General features: G+C 38.2%; 1 protein-coding gene across 7 annotated transcripts in view; it reads right to left on the bottom strand.

Annotated features, from left to right (window-relative positions):
• Positions 1 to 16,616, bottom strand: part of MACROD2 (mono-ADP ribosylhydrolase 2) — a 975,983-nt gene that overhangs the window by 289,870 nt on the left and 669,497 nt on the right. For all 7 annotated transcript variants that reach the window (XM_075413509.1, XM_075413505.1, XM_075413506.1 and 4 more), the window contains exon 7: positions 11,699 to 11,729. In XM_075413509.1, the coding sequence (XP_075269624.1) occupies positions 11,699 to 11,729 (31 nt within the window). The remainder of the gene's footprint in view (positions 1 to 11,698; positions 11,730 to 16,616) is intronic.

Genomic DNA, 16,616 nt, shown 5'->3' with positions numbered 1-16,616 from the left:
CTTCCAGGTCCTTGAAAGTGAAGGTTTAATGTTCTTATTCCAAACAGAAATGAAAATACAAGGGGACGGAGTCTTCCACTGCCACAGCATCACATACAGTAAATTATTACCCTATTAATAGTATTATATATTATTTCTGTTAAAGAGTTTTTTCAGACATCAGAGAGAAGGGAAAGGGGAATGAAAGTGATATGCTGCATTGTCCAAAACCAAATTGGAAAATGATACAGTTCATTATCTAGTAATATATAGGATAGCAAGCACTCCACTCTCTTGTATATAAGCAATATATTGGAAGGAATAAAAAGAGACACAAACACACAAATAGTTTACAAATCAGACTTTAAAGTAATGTTCTTTCCAATGGGCTAGATACTCTTTCAAGAAGAGGTAAGATAACAGAGTCTTCTGTGCCCACAATGAACATTATAAGAAAGGTATGATACCTTGGACTAGATTTCTCCTCTGCTGAAGTCAATACAGTTAGAAGTGAACAGGGTCAATTACAAAAAGCTACTTCTATTACTCTAAATGCAATGGAATACTTCACAGCTAGTGCACACTCCTATAGCTTCTCTGAAACCAAGGTATATTGACTTATTCCAGTGTGAATTTCGCACTGTTTCCATTTTAGTTACCAGATGAAAACCTAAAATCATAGCAGTAGATAAAGAACATTATTATGAGTAGGTCAGTTAAATAGGGTCTCATATTCCAAATATAAACCTAAAAGCCATACACATGCTGCACCATTCCAAGAAGTACGTAAGAAGAAAGGTAACTAAAACATCTACCAATAGATTTCAAGCTTTTTCCATAGCTCACAAAGTAAATGTAGTTCTTCAGGCTGCCGTTTTTTCCCTTCCATTTGGAACCAACCTAGGTCCTATTCCCTGGAACAACTTCAGAGACTAGCTATCATCATTCAGACGTGCTAGCAATAATCGTTGCTGTGACAGGCTTCTTGTGCAGTAGCCACAACACAATCCACCCAAACCAAGGAGCCATTTCCGTTCCTTTGGGATCAGACACAAAATGACTCCTAACAATATAATTCAGGTTGTGCTCTCTCCAGGAATCTTATAAGCCAGTGCACAGTGGCTCTTCCTCTTCAGGACTAATCCGGGTGATCCCAGTCCCACAGCAGTGATCAATGAGGTGCTGGGTAGTACTCAGTAGCCTTTATCGTTCCCGTCAAACCCTAGTGCTGGGAGTGAACAGTTTGTTTATGGGTGGTGCTGGTAACAGGCACACCAACAAGTCCCCTCATTCAGTCCAACACATCGAATTGAAAGATTAGTCTGTCATGCCAATAGGAGGCCTCATTTTTCTTCTGTGCTACATAGGTCATCCCTTCCTGCAGCCTGTGTTTGATTGTGATTAATTTGTCAAGGCTGGCTATAGCATGGAAATGAAATGGATTGCCAATTACTGGTAGCCTTCTCACAGAATACTCCTCAAACCAGTGCTATTCTGCAGTAGCGACAGCTCAGAAATAAATTGAATTCAGCTCTATCGAGCAGAAACCTGACCCAAAGTGTATTTTAAAGCAGAAGGTGACTTTTCCCACCCCCCTGTCTAACCAGCTCTTCAGTAAATGGTTGACTTCTATCCTGCCTGCCCGGCAGGTACACAAAAAGGCCATCCACATTTATTTTTGTAGTCACCTTGTTAAGATGTACTGAACTTCTGACTTAACTTTCTTCAACAAGGTGCACATTTGTTTCTGAATACCTCACCCTGAGTAAGCCTCAAGGGGACTTTAATATGTATGTCATTATTGCTAAGTAAACAAAACCAGCAATGATTCTGTTCTGTACAGAAGCTCTTAAAAGCATCCAAACGTTCTCAGGAACACTAGTCACAGAAATGTACTCTTTGACTCTTGCTGCCTTTCCTCTGCAGTAAACCTCACGTGTTCTCACAAGCTGTTTAATGTTTCATTGATATAGACAACTGACTTAAATTGAATGACCAGATTCTGATAGATTAATGAAATAGGAAACAATTCCATAATGATCTGATTTTTATTAATAATTATTAATATGGAATTTGAGAAATACTTCAGTTTAAGCCACACATGGATGCAATTAATTTTATACACTGATACAGCCACCAGCAAATTACTTAAGTTGCATAAATTCAAAGCATGTGTACAAATCTAACTTTCTATTACCTTAGAAATTCAGTTAAAAAAAATTTCTGTTCCCTCAAGAAAATTCAGACCAGTGTAATAGATGCTTCCTTCCATTGTTGTAATTCATTGTATTTTATACTGTTGTCTTGGGTACAACATATTCAGACAGAAGAATGGCAAATATTTTTCCAACAGTTAGCGGCACACAACGGCTATAAATGTGATCTGAAGTCAAATAGGCACAATTCTCTTCCAGGCCCAAGCTGGCCTTCCATTAACACAACCACCATCACGATCTGCGGTGTGCAGAACTGTAAAATATGTCTTATAAACAGGATCCTGGCTTAGAAACAGGATTAGTCATTCATTACACTGATTCATCCGACTTTGCTATCCTCCTTCTGCCTCAGCAGCAGTTGCCCTTTCCAATGATATATTCCTGTCTAACAAAGATGCAGAAAAAAGGACAACACAGTGAATGACCCTTGGAGGCAGAGACAACTTTAAACTGTCTTTCAGGTACTTTCATGAGACTCAGAATAACACGTCTATTCTGTTGACCTTTTATTTCATTTCAGGAGAAAGAGAAAGTATTTGCCCTAACAGCAATATATTTTTACCTTTCACAGGCCACCTAAAAGCCTCAATATTCTCACACATACATCTTCCACACTTCCTGAAGCGACCTTCAAACACCAAACACATGAATGACAGATGATCTTGGTAACATAAATACATGAATATTATGGCTTTCTGTATTTGTACTGGAGTAGTATATAGGGTCTCCAACCTAGGCCCATTATGATAGGTATTGTATAAATACACAGTCAAGACAATGTCTGATATGAAGAACAAAAAGCAGGACAAATAAGGGGCAGCTCCACAATATTCTGTGGCCAGGCAAGACCAGAGTATCACTGTGTGCTAGAAATAAGGAAAGAATGAGAAAGAGAAGCTGTTTTCCCAAGGCGTTTACTATCCAACACAGTTACAGAAGTTCAGAAGGATGCAGTTGATACTTTTGTGTTAAAAAAAATTGATATGTGTTGCACTACAAATATTATGCCTAGTCAACATTAGTGCCTCAGGGCTTTTAAAAACTATTTAAGGACACACAAGCACAGGCTAGTATGTCTATTCTGTCCTTATCAAAGAAGTTTCAAGCTGTGAGTGGGATTCAATATTAACTGAATATTCTTAAAAGTTTTCATCTGTAAACATCAGACAAAATAACTGTTCAGTATTATAATTATTGTGGGTGATGATCTAGGACTGAAAATCTTAACCTAGGCACTTATTAGATCATTTTCTAGCTGCTGAAGTATAAACAATTCTTATTGTGTAACTATTACATACAAGACTAGTTTTGCCACAGTGCATGGGTAAATGAAGTCACTGTGCTGCTGATACAACACGTCAGCTCTAGTGCAAGGTTTCAAATCCAGGAGTAGTTTTGCAGCTCTCAAGATTATACCTATTCTTCTTTAACTGGATTAATTTTATATTAAGTTCCTCCTTTTAAAGAAGCTCAGTTGCATCATGAAATTTGACTGAAACCATCAATCTAGCCATCTGTCTTTTTACAATGTGTTGAAAACTCAGAGGTAACATACTTCGTATACAATGTTTTCCATAGAAATGGGGAAGGCATAAACAAGATTTTCCTACAATTACCAAGTTGTCACACTACATTTGATCATGAATGTCGTTAAAAGACACCCACAACACCATAGTGTTCTCCTTTTGCAAAGAAAACCTGCTTTGAAAAACCTGCAAAGAAAACCTGCACCTGATGAGATCTCACCAAGGAATCTGAAGTAATGGTGTGATTCCCTGATACAAATCTCACTTGTCAATGAAGAAAACATATCAGCAGCTTGGAATCATAGAAGAACCCAGGTTGGAAGGACCACAGCATCTCCGTAAGTCATCTGGTCCAAATTTCTGGCCAAAGTAGGAACAATTTAAAACTTGGATGAGGTTATTCAGGGCCTCAGAGAACCCTAAGACAGCCCATCTTTGTCTTTGCTTCTGAATGCTGACTTCTCTAGATGAAATATAAATGTAAAGAAGTAGTCATGAATAGCAATATACACACTTAACTGGTTGATTTAACTATCTGAATAGGTATCCAAAAAATTAGACTAGTTGCAAGTAGCCTCTCAACTCTTTAAGACAGTAATTTTTAAGTTATCTTGGGCTAGTTGACTCCTTTACATACATTTAAAGCTACATAATGTGAAACTGTAATTTTGAACTTGGGCATCATTCTGCTGCTGGCTAAGTGTGGTATGTTCCACACACTCGTTAAAGCCAATGCAAATGGTGTAATTCACCAATGGATTGGGCTCCAAGTTTAGTTTTAGAGACATACTCTTTTCTGGTTGAAGGGGCAAGATTACATCAAAGAAAAATTTTGGATAGCAATAATTGAACCTTTTATCAAAATGTATTTTATACTTCACATATCATATTAATTTAATGTCTCCAGGACAAGGCCTGTACATCTGTTGTGGTTTTGGCCTCAATTTGCAACAAAGAACCTCGCAGTTACTCTCTCCTCCCCTGGTGGGATGGGGAGGAGAATCAGAAGGAAAAAGGGAAAACTCGTGGGTTGTGATAAGAACAGTTTAACAGAATGGCAAAGAGGGAAGAAAATAACAATCAATAATACTGATAAAAAGCATATAAAGCATGCAGTTTTCTCACCACCTGATGCTTAGCTTGCTCCTGAGTAGCAAAAGCCTCTCCTTCAGCCAGCTCCCTACTTAAATACTGAGCATGACATCAGATGGTATAGAATATCCCATTTGATTGGCTGGTTTGGGTCAGCCCAACCAGCTTCTTGTGAAAATTAACTCTATCCCAGCTAAACCCAGGACAATACCTTTATTTTGTTACTTAAATTCATTTCTTAACAAATTACCTTCAAAGAGCTTTTGCATTTCCTGATTGTAAAGCCATAGAAGAAACATATAAGATTATCTCGTTGACATCAGCCAGGAAAATTTAGAAAATGGAATGAAGTCATACTGTTGGTATATAACAATACAGAGTTTTAACTTTCATCATGATAATTGAGACATTCTTAATTCTTTGAATGGAAACACAAAATACCAACACAAATACCAAAACAAACATTGTATCTGACCAGCTGAAGCCCTGTTCGTGATATCAGCAATATGTTTTCTGAACAGCAGAGATCTTTTCCAATTCTTTTATGCTTTGCCTGGAAGAAAAATTACAAAAAGTGAAAAGAAAAAGGGGAAAAGTGCCCAAAGTGCAATGTGGTTTTGATGCCTTTGGAGATGTTACCGGCTTTTCTTCAACAGTCTGCATTTAGCTATCTAGCTCATGGCAAAAGCAACTAGATGTGAGCCATGCTAGGAGCTTCAAGATATAAGCCACTATGACATAAGAGCAAGCAAGAACACAAACAATTGTTTCTTGCAAAGTAAAATCAAAACAGGGAAGGCAAAGACTCTGGGCAGAAGTTGCAAGATTGAAGGGGGAAATTAATATATGCAAATATAAACACAGTGCAGTAAGCCTAACAAAGGAGCCAGGCTTTCCAGATTTTACAAAGCCTTATGCTCTTCATGCTTCTGCCAATTTTAAAAGAAAGAAGTAACTACATAGACTCTGTATCTCTTCCTAAAAAGAAAAGGGAAAGGACAAAAAACAAGGCCATAAGGCAACAGAGTATTCACTGTTCAACAGCTAAGCTTTCGAAGCAACGGACAGTCACTAAATGTCATTTTAATGAAGGACAGGATTTGTCCTCTAGTATTCTAGGGAAATGCTGCAAGTTGGACCAGTCAGCAAGAACTTCAGAATAGAAAAAATTCTAGATAGTCTAACTACAATACCCATAAAATGCCAGTTTCCACTGAAAAAGAGAGCTTATTAATTCTCTTGTCTGGAATCAAGTTTGAGCTTCTCCTTGCTAAAAATAGCACAGGAATGTTAATTTTAGACTGCTGAAAGCCCATCGATTTACTATTTCCAGTAATATTTTTTTTAGTATTTAAAATATGTGAAGATTGTTTTCATATTTAAAATATGGGAAGAGACTGATTAGTATCATGGACACTACACTGTCTGAAATAAGAACACTGTTAAATAATGCATGCAACAAATTCTTATACAAGCAGTAATTAGATTTCCAGGATTACTTTAATATTATAATAGTAATTTCATAGCTGTTACTATTATTAATTATAATAATAACCTCAGTTAACTGGTGATCAGTCCCAAAAGAAGCATGAAAAAAATGAGTTACCATGTCTTCATTTTTGCTAAAATACTACATTACATCGATTGTGGGATAAATAACAAAATGCAGTTAACTTCCCAATGGGTTACAAAAAATGACCGCTGGTACAGTAGTGTCAAAAAAGCTGATGCAGTCTGAGCTGAGGGATGAGGAACTGCTGATCAGGTTAAAAAATTGGCTTAGTTAAGAGACAATCTTAATGGGAACCTTCCTTATGTAACCTAGTGGATTTTCTTTTCTCCCCCCCTGCCCCTCCATCACAGAGAATTTATAGAGTAATAGCCATTTTCCTACATCACCATAACTGATATCACAATATTCAAATGCTGATGATCATGTACAGTACCAGGCCATTGTAATGGTTACAGGGACTCAAAGCACCAGGCTGGAGATAAATACAAGACTGCTTCATGGTTACTTATTATACATTTGTGTATAATGGCTCTGAAAAATTTGCAGCTAACTCCCTCCTTGGAAAGACGACAGTGCAACCCTTACTAGAACTGCTTATTAAAGAAATATGTATCTTAGGAATTGAAATGCCAATAGAAAATGAGAAGAAACAGATGGGAAAGATGGAAACAGATTGCCTTAACCTTTAGCCCTGTGTCAGGAATTTGTTCTGCTTTTGATAACATTTGGTTTAGTCTTCTAACTCAGATTTTCAGAGGGGTTTTATAATCCTTCAGTAGCACACCTGTCGGTTAATCCCTTGTTATAATCTATCTTGGATCACCTGACAGGGAGAAGAGCTGATGGATGTGCTCCCAAGCCCTCTGTGGACTGGCAGGATAAGTTGTTGCTTGGGTACTGAGGAGGAGGAGGCACTGGAGGTCAGGACAGTGTGACATCAGCTGGCACTAGACCAAGGGACCTCTTTCCCCGGATAAAGACAAAGCAGAGCAGAGGATCTGTGATACCTCCCTGCATCCTGCCTTGAGAATGTATCATACGCTTCTATTTCCTATACACACTGCATACTTTACTGTTCTTTTTTTTTTTTTCTTTGCTTTCTAAGCTTGCTTTTCAGACTCTCCTTTGGTAACACATAATAAATTTAACCTTGCATTGTTTTGCCATGACAAGGCCAAAAGCTACAAGTAAGCATAAGTGGCCTGATTCTAAAAGAAAAAAATCTGACTCCAGTGTAATAAAAGTGTTTAAAATGTGGTAAACCTGTGCATTTCCACTGCCTAAATCACCACAGACATTCTGCACTTCCATGGCTTTTGGTCTTTGTCTTTCCCTTTCTCTCTCTGTGGTTTTAAAAGAAACACAAACAGACATTCATAACAAAACCTAAGAGCTGCCATTACTTTTTTTCTCAGAAAGGTTAGATGATATCATTTTAGTGAACGTCAAGCTAAGGTAAAATATACAGCTATACTGACGTAGAGACAAAAAGAAATATCAACTGGACATGTCTGAAAGTTTTATCTTTCCCCCTCTCTTTCCTTTTTTTTTCCCCTCCCTTAAGTTTAATATAACATTTAAATAGTTGCTTATGTTGCCAGAGAGCAGCTTGTGCTGCCAACATCAGTATCTAGGAACAGAAGCCAAACCCTGTATTATTGTAAAATAACAGTGAGAAGGTAACAAATACGTGTGCATAGACCATAACATCTTAAACTCCTTCCATACATAGTCCACCCCATACTTATCTTATTGTGACAAACATGAAAATTCCTGTCTTCTCACACCCATCTGCAGAGCCTTGTTTTAATTTTGCAGCTCATAAGGTTTTTAGCACCATATCAGACATCCTTGTTCACTTTGTAGGCTGCAAACACCAGAATTTGTGGATAGCTTCTTAAAGACATGATAACGAGGTGCTCTTCCATAAAATCTACTGGAGAAAGTCCCTCTTTTTTTCCCTTCTGGCAGTACCTGAGACATAACAAGATGGTACTTACAGAGGAAGTGGATAAGGAAATAGTGATTCATTGTGTATAAGGTGAAAAACTGACACACTACAGCCTAAAATAACACTTTTTACCCTCTGGACTACAGATTTATTTTTTAATGTAGATTTGTTTTTATCACTTTTTAATTATTTTTTTTAAGCAAATAGTAAAATTGCTTTGAAAAAGGAAATGAGAGAAAGTGTAAGAAAATCCCTAAAAATCTAGCTGGCTTACAGAAAAGCTATGATAAGGTTAAGATTGCATTCTTGCATGGATTTGAGTATTATTGAACAGCTACTGAGGATCTGTCATTTGATACTTCAGTAACTCCCTAAGGATACAGGAGTGATGCAAGTCCTCTGCACTCTTCCTGAAGCAGTTTTGTTTATGAAACTTCATGCTCATGATATAATGGAAAGCATTTATTGCAACAGAAGAGAGTAACCTAGGGATCCATGGGGATATGAATCCTCACAATCTTTGCTTTCTTAGAGTGATTATCAGTTTACAAGCATATTAGAGGTGACAGGGATGTCTTCAGAAAAGATAGCTTTTTTTTTTTCCAAAGTGCCTGTGGGTAGACCCTTACTTGTTTTGCAGTCCTTACAAACTTTCAGCATCAGTTGCTTTCTACTTCATTTTTTAAAGATGTAATCCCTCACCTGAAGCTATCAGACTTCTAAAACAAAGATTCCTCATGAGTGAATTGTTGCCAGCGCTCTTCAAATAGGAGCACATTAAAATCCAAGTTTTGACTCCTTGCACAGTGCCTTAATGGCAAATGGCCTTCTTGGGGTTTTAACTTGCTCAAGCTGGAACGTCCACAGTGCTACGGGTGGAAATGAAGGGTTAGGAAAGTGTTTGGGGAGGAAAGGCAGACCTTTCCTCTATCCAGCGCTCTTCTTATGAAACGCCATCTGCCCTTAGCCAAAACCTCAGAAGGAGCTTTGCTTGCTCGTTTCTTCCCAGTTTCCTTTTTAGGGGAGACAAGGAGTGCTCTGTAGCGATGCAAACAGCAATGGATTGCTCTCCAGAGAATTGTGACTACTCTCTCCTAATAATAATAGAAAAGGCAAGCAGTCCTAAGCATTTACAAGAATTTGGAGCAGAATGCAGTCCAGATTCTTAAATTGGATACACCCAGTTGACCTCTTGCAAATTTTTCCACTTCTGTTTGGAGATGAAACTCAATTCTTAGCCAAGGATTTCTGAAGGGACAGCATTTGTTCACATGGATCTGAGGTGAGAATTTAAGGCTGTATGTTTCTTCAATAATATTCTATTAAGATAGTCCAGTGTTAACTGTACAATACATAAAGCAATACTAATCAGCTAGGCCACCAGCGACGAAGTTGATCCACTTGCTTGTCTAGACACTGACTTTATCTAAAGGAACAAGCACATATAGATGGGAAAAAAACAACAAAATGAGAAAGACGAAAGCATAGCTTTGTGGGTTTTAGGTGTACTTTACACCTAAAACACATCACACAGCATAACTTTAGTACTGCAACTGCTATCAAACATTCTTGAAAGTATTGACACCTGAAGCCTAACACATGGTTGCCTGTAATTACTACTCTCAGGCAATAGGCCTGAGAGTCTGGAAAGAAGGCAAGTATTTTTTTCATTGAGGAATAGAAAGTATTTATTAAAATGTAAACAACAAAATCAATTAGAGATTGTATTCCAAACACAAACAAACAAACAAAAGCAGCCTCACAAAAACAGAGAAGAAATGTGTCTTAATTCATTTCCAAAGGTGAAAACAGCAAACAATTACTGAGAAAACATCTGCAACACTATATAACATTTCAATAATGCCACAGCTTTCCAGTTAAAATCAATGCTAACATCAAGAAAAGCATGTTACCTCAGGAAAAAAACCCTCAAGATTCCTGCCAGAGATCCTTTCCAACTTTCTTTACTGACTTCTTGGAACCATATTCCTCACCTGTGGAGACCTTTTCTATTAACTAGGCCAATTCTAAAATAAGATAAACTATTATTATTTGTACATTCCACTTACTAGTAATTTCCATATATTTACACCATGTCTTGCCTGTTTTTTGTAAACTAATAACAAAAATGTGTCTATGTTTAAGATCAACTTTCAAGCCAAAGAGTCAAGAACTAAAATCCAGAGCTCCACTGAAAGTTCAAGAGGGGGACCTGAACTAAGGACCAAGACAGAGTGTTATCTAAAACCAGATGCATATTCAGTGACTTCTACTGTTTGTGGATATGACATCTGCATGTTCTTCTGCAATAATGAAAGCGTAGTTCAAGTAGAAAAGGACACAGCAACCAAAGTAATTTAGATTCTACCTTCTGAAGCCTAATTCAGACTTACAATCATCAAACAACCAACTTTAAATAAGAGGTCCTTGAAAAAGAAGAAACAATGCTAAATATTCCTGTCAATTTCTTTTCCCCCTGCATCTGCAGTATCTGATTAGTCAAAACTCAAATTAGTTTTTGTAAAAATCACTAGATGTTATTTTCACACAGCAGTAGCTGTATCATACTACGGTGGTACGTGACGACTGCATTTTTTTTTATTTATTGCTGCTTAGCATGTTTCTCTAAAACTCTTGAATTGTACAAGTAACCCAACCTACAAACATTTGTATGCATTTACTGAACGTAAATATATCAGCCTAAATTGTTTTTAAATGAAAAATATTTTTGTCCCCTTGTAATTTGCATGTCCTCTCATAAATTTCTCGATATTTTTTCTTAAATATTGAACAGCTTGTCTTTTTCCTCCTTCAAATATCATGCCCACTTCTTCCACAAACCCAGCCAAAAAGCAGCTGACTATGAGTGATGGATTGCCTTAAGAGTACAACAAAGCGATGAATATTTGTAATAACCCTTTCCCTTCCATTCTTCAGGTAGTATTAATTTGCATGTAAATTAATAAACTAAAAATATGGAAACACAACTCAAGGGAGCTAAGACACTTCCATGTTATTCGAGCAAGTTTGCTTGAGGAAAATATACTTTTTCCTCAATCTTGGACATCAGGGAGTCTTGCTTGCTTGCCTTCTAGATGGAAAATTTTGCCAAACCCCTGTTCTTCCCTGTTGAAGCCACAGCAGTGTGTCTAAGAGTTACCAGAGCTGCAGAAGTGTAATCACAGTTGTGGGCCTTGGTCCTTAACGGTTGTGCTTAGGGCTGCACAACAGTATCCCACTTAACAGCACACTAGTATCCAATCACAGGCAAAGCCTTTGGGTCTCTGTTATTTAACACCGTATATACAGATTCGTAAGCTGAAATAACTGATGAGACTTCCGATATGAAATATCACTGTTTAAAATAGTAATAATAGGAAAAACTGAGTAAGCAATAAGCAACATCTAAGGTCTTACTTACCATAAATTCCTGTTGAAATACAGGGAAATGCCTGTAAAACAATTGAAAGAAAAAAAATCAGTGTGATTTCTGTTTGCCAATCTTGTTACCAAAACCAAGGGTATTTTTAAGTTCATGTTTTTCAACACCAGTAATTACATGTTGTAGCCCTCACTGTTAGAACAGTTAATTCACAAGCATTTTCATTACATGAAACATTCTATATGTTTTCTTTGCTGCTGTGTTAATAAAGTCACAGTCTTTTTCTCATCTTGAGCTATGAACCACATTAGAACCCAGAATAATTATTAAACTGCATTTTGAGCTAAAAATTAATGCTATGAGCTAAAAATTAACGCCATAAACTGGTACAGTAGGAAAACAAGTCATATTCTCTGGGTAGAGTTAGACAATGTTTCTTCAGTAGTAAAATAAGCTTGGCCAGCTTAAATCCTGCCTTGCCCTCTCCTGTCTCTTTGCCATACCCTCATTCACTATAACCTTTTTTGTTTCAGAGCCTTTAATTTTTCACCTCAGTTCTTTCAGATGTGGTTTACGGTGTGATCCAGCACAACTGTACTAGTACAAGTTAAAGGCTTGCAAACTGGTGCAGGAAGAGGAACTAGAAGATGCTGGGTGAAAAGAAAAGGTGTATTTTTGGGTCAGCTTGGACACTAAAGAAAATGCATCATGCAACAAGAGATGGTTATAGACACTGTGCCAGCAAGAATGACAATTTACTTTTCTCCTAGCTGTATCTGTTGTCTAGACTTTTGCATTTCTGTGAGCCAGAGTCAGTTTTTCACCAGAAGACACCAAAGCCATACTAGCAATATGGTTTTACAAGAGAGACAGTTTTCTTTGTGTATACTTGATTTATCACCTTTGCCTCTCACCTCTGGACGGACAGCAAACACGGCTCAAAGGTACAAGAGCACCTGGGACCAAAGTCTCAAATATCCATCCTCAGGCTCCCTCCAGATTTCCTGGCGATGAGTCATCATACAGAAGAAAGGCATTCTTCTTTATTTAATCACACAGAAGAGCACTATTCAAAGCTAATGCTTACTTTATATTTAACCAGGGAATTAATTATGGAATGGTGATTAAGAAGGGAGAGTTCTAATGGAAAGAATACATCCTCCCCTCTCCTCTGAAAATACTTAAGTAAAATAAAGTGGAGGAGAATTATAGTCTCATTCCTTCTCACAACCACTACAACTTACACCCTGAAAAATACTTAGCTTTGTAGTTTGTACCCAATAAATCACAACGAGTCAGCAATTTAAGGAAATGAGGAATGGAATACAATACCCCCCCCCCCCCACGTTACAGAGCTCAGGCTGAGATGGCAACAGATGCTCCAGCAGAAAGAGAGAGACATAAAGGATGATTTTGTGCAGTTTAGCAATAGATTTTTCAAATTCACCACTGTTGAAGTTTCAGATGTTTAGAGATGATTGCTCCAGACAAGCGTTTGGTTTTCCACTCTTTTCCACAACTTGAGTAACAGCACATGATTTAGATAACTCTTATCAGCTTCAGGGGATGAGTAACAGAGTAATCAAGGTTCCTTTTCTTACTGGCCCCACAAGTCTAGGCAAGGCGAAACAGCCCTGTAGCACCTCTGAAATCCTGCAGCTCCTTGGGCAACACCACACATGGTGCCTACAGGAAAGCAGCAGTACCACCGATGACTTCAGATCCCCACGCATGTGGCAAAGCCACCCACTTGAAGAAACATGGGCTGGGGCAGCTCTGCAGCCTCCGGGCAGCAGAAGAGCACTGTGCACTGACTACCCCCATGTCGCTGCAGATTTATCACCTGCACAAAGCAAAGGATATCTGGCTGATACAGCCTCCAAGTGAGATGCATCTACTTAAAGCCCAAATGGTGATCTTGAAGGGATTTACAAGCCCTGCTGCTACTATGGGACAGGCTCAACATACACCGTCAAGATCTCACACCACAGCTGTGCTTACTGGCGCCACTGGAGCTGAGTGCCTGAAGGGAAGCCTACGGGCTCCAGGGAACTGGGCTTCCTTTTCAGCTTTGCTCAGAGAAGATTAGACTACTGCATTTTCAGCATTGCACGGCAGATGCTTGTTGCATTTGCTCATCTTCATCCACAGAATACAGCACTCTGAAGCTGTTTAGCAAACTTCAGCTGGCAATTTGTGCGTTGTGCCTGTTTCTTAATACCTACTTTAAAATGACTGTGTAGACACATCATAATCATTACCTTGCATTCAATTTCTGTCATGCACCTGAAACTTATCTGAATGGAGCTACAAGAGTGTGTAAAATCCCATCAAGCTCCTTCCAAATACCGGTCTGTGCCATAACTTAGATGAGCTCTGCCCTCTCCCTCATTCAGAGATGATCACAGCATATAAGAGGTAGATGTAATTTTGTAAAATGTGACAGTGCTTTCATTCATTCCAGAAAGGCCTGTGCCCGAGACCACATATCAACTGTGTTTCCTCATGGCTCCTAGGGAGACAATTTAGTCTAGATGCCAGGCTGAAATTACTGGCAGAGCAGTAATGGGGAACTCACAGCATGGATATCAACATACTACAATATTTGGCTTATGGACAAAAGATGTTACGGTTTCTGATCTCCCTGTGTGTAATAATACCTTAACTATATATTTGATTTCAATAAAAAATTCAATTTCACATTAGGAAACACTCATTCCTATTTCCGCAATAAAATGTTTCTCATCTTAATTTGTTGCTAGTACCTACTATTTATTGACTAACCTTTAATTTCTTTGCTACTGAAATAGTCTGTTTGCTTTACTTTGGGGCTCATAAGAAATGCTACCCTGACAGCACTCGAAATGGATACAACTCTGGAGTAAAACACAAGTAATAACAGTAAGAGCTTCCTACTATGCTTCTGCCATCATCTAGAGAAAGAGGCCAAATTAAATCAGCTGCATGAATACTGTAAGACTGAAATAAATTTGATTCCTGTAGGAGAGAATGTGGGCATTCAGCCTCTGGTACTTTTTAATCTGATGTTTCTTTACAAAGGCTACAGCAGCAGTGCTAATTAGGATGAAATGTAATGCAGTTTCATGAGGAAAATTTACAATAGTCACCATGCAGAGGCCAAGTTGGACTAAAAGACACTTCAATAAGAGGGACCTGAGTATTTAAATACTTACGGGCTTGTCTACAACAAGGGGTTCTACTTCATACTGAGCTGCAATGCATTAACTGTTATACATTCAATGAACACAACTGCTATGTCTACATGGCCAGGTGCCTCCTACTGCAGTCTTAATAATTGCTTCCACAGAGCAAGGACTGTCTTCAAATTAAGTGCTCGACATTCTGCACTGGCATCCCAGTGTCACTTCTGCCACAACCAAGCCACATACAAGGTAAGCACTTTTATTCCAGCATATAATACAGCAGACAAAAATAATATCAAACACAAATTGAGCTTTCTCTGATTTCACAGCATCACCTCATGAAAGCAGACTATCCAACACTCCTGTTTGAAAGCCGTTCCTTCATGCAACCTTCATTACTGAATCTTCACAAAGAACTCATGAACTTTTTAAAAAAATCTTTGTTTTTACTAAAATTGCAAGTAGAAGCTCCTGAGCAGCCTGCCTTTACCCCATTGACATTTCTAGAAATTGTCCATTCACAGTCTCTCTTTCAGACCTTCTCCCTCTTATTTGCCAGCAAGCAGGAAGTTGCCCTGGTCCTGGCGTTGAGCACTGCACCAGTGCAACTGTATTTTCCATAGCGACCAAGAAAATGATATGTGGTTACTTCCCTTTGTCTGGTTTTTATGGACCAAAAATAATTAACTTGCTTTCTACTTTGAAAGACTATCCTTACAGCACCTTAGCAGCATTAAGAAATTGCACAAGCACTAACATTCTGACGAAAGAAAGACCTGAAGCTCCAAAAACTTGTGCCAAAACACTCTCTATGTCAGATATATAAAAACTTGAATCCTTGCTTCAAAAGGAGGAGAATGCCCCACTCCTGCCTCTCAGAGGACCTGACCCAAAACTCAGCCAAACCGTACTCTAGGTGCCTCAGTTTATTATTTTTAAAGTTGAACCCAAATTTTTGTTTTTCAGTTTCCTTCTTTTATACCAGAATATTACGGTGAGTTCCTCTGTGTGCTAGGCATTCTTGTCTTAAAAGCAGTACAGCGAGCGCCTTTGCTAGATTGTCTTGCAGTTGGTGATTGCCTCATAAACTGAATTGGCAGGTGAGTGGGCAGAGAAAAAATTGCTTGTTTAAGAGCAGCCCTGATAACACTGTTCTGCTGTGATTCCTGAGGGTGAAAGCCAGAGGGACTCTGCAGAGGTAAAGCACAAGGTTACAAGGTAAAGCTGTCTATGCTAGAATGAACTCTGCTGCATAGTTGAAGTATAATACAGCACTTTTCACACCTTAAGTTCCCATGTGTGTTTTCAGAAAGTTTACCGTAATGTTAATATATATTTGTAATAACTTTATAGAACATCACAGATTAATAATGTTCTGGTTTCCTTGGCACTTTATTACCTCTATGACTTGTCATGTCCACCTATTTACTGCCTAAAGCCTATGCTTTTTGCCAGAAGACAAAACACATTAGATAGCATGCTATGAATATCTTTTAACATGCAACACCAAAAAGCTGTGGCATGTATATCACGCATTATGAAGTGCTGTTATGAAGACTGTGGCACAGCGCTATGAAAGGTAAGTATCAGCTAAACAACAAAGTAAACGAATTTAAATGGTATCCATTGTTTGAATAATGAATAATTTATTTTCACAACAATATTTTATGGTTTGTTTCTAGTGGGTGGTGAAGAGGTGGGGGGAAATATAGCAGTGTACGCTTGTCACTTCGAGCATGTGGTCGAGGTGCTAGGATGGCAGGGAATGTACAGAACCTCAAGCCAGGAAATGA

Source organism: Opisthocomus hoazin, chromosome 2 (genome assembly GCF_030867145.1).
Source record: "Opisthocomus hoazin isolate bOpiHoa1 chromosome 2, bOpiHoa1.hap1, whole genome shotgun sequence".
Classification (NCBI taxonomy): Eukaryota; Metazoa; Chordata; class Aves; order Opisthocomiformes; family Opisthocomidae; genus Opisthocomus; species Opisthocomus hoazin.
The sequence above is the reverse complement of the archived record's forward strand: the minus strand, read 5'-3'. Positions and strand labels throughout refer to the sequence as shown.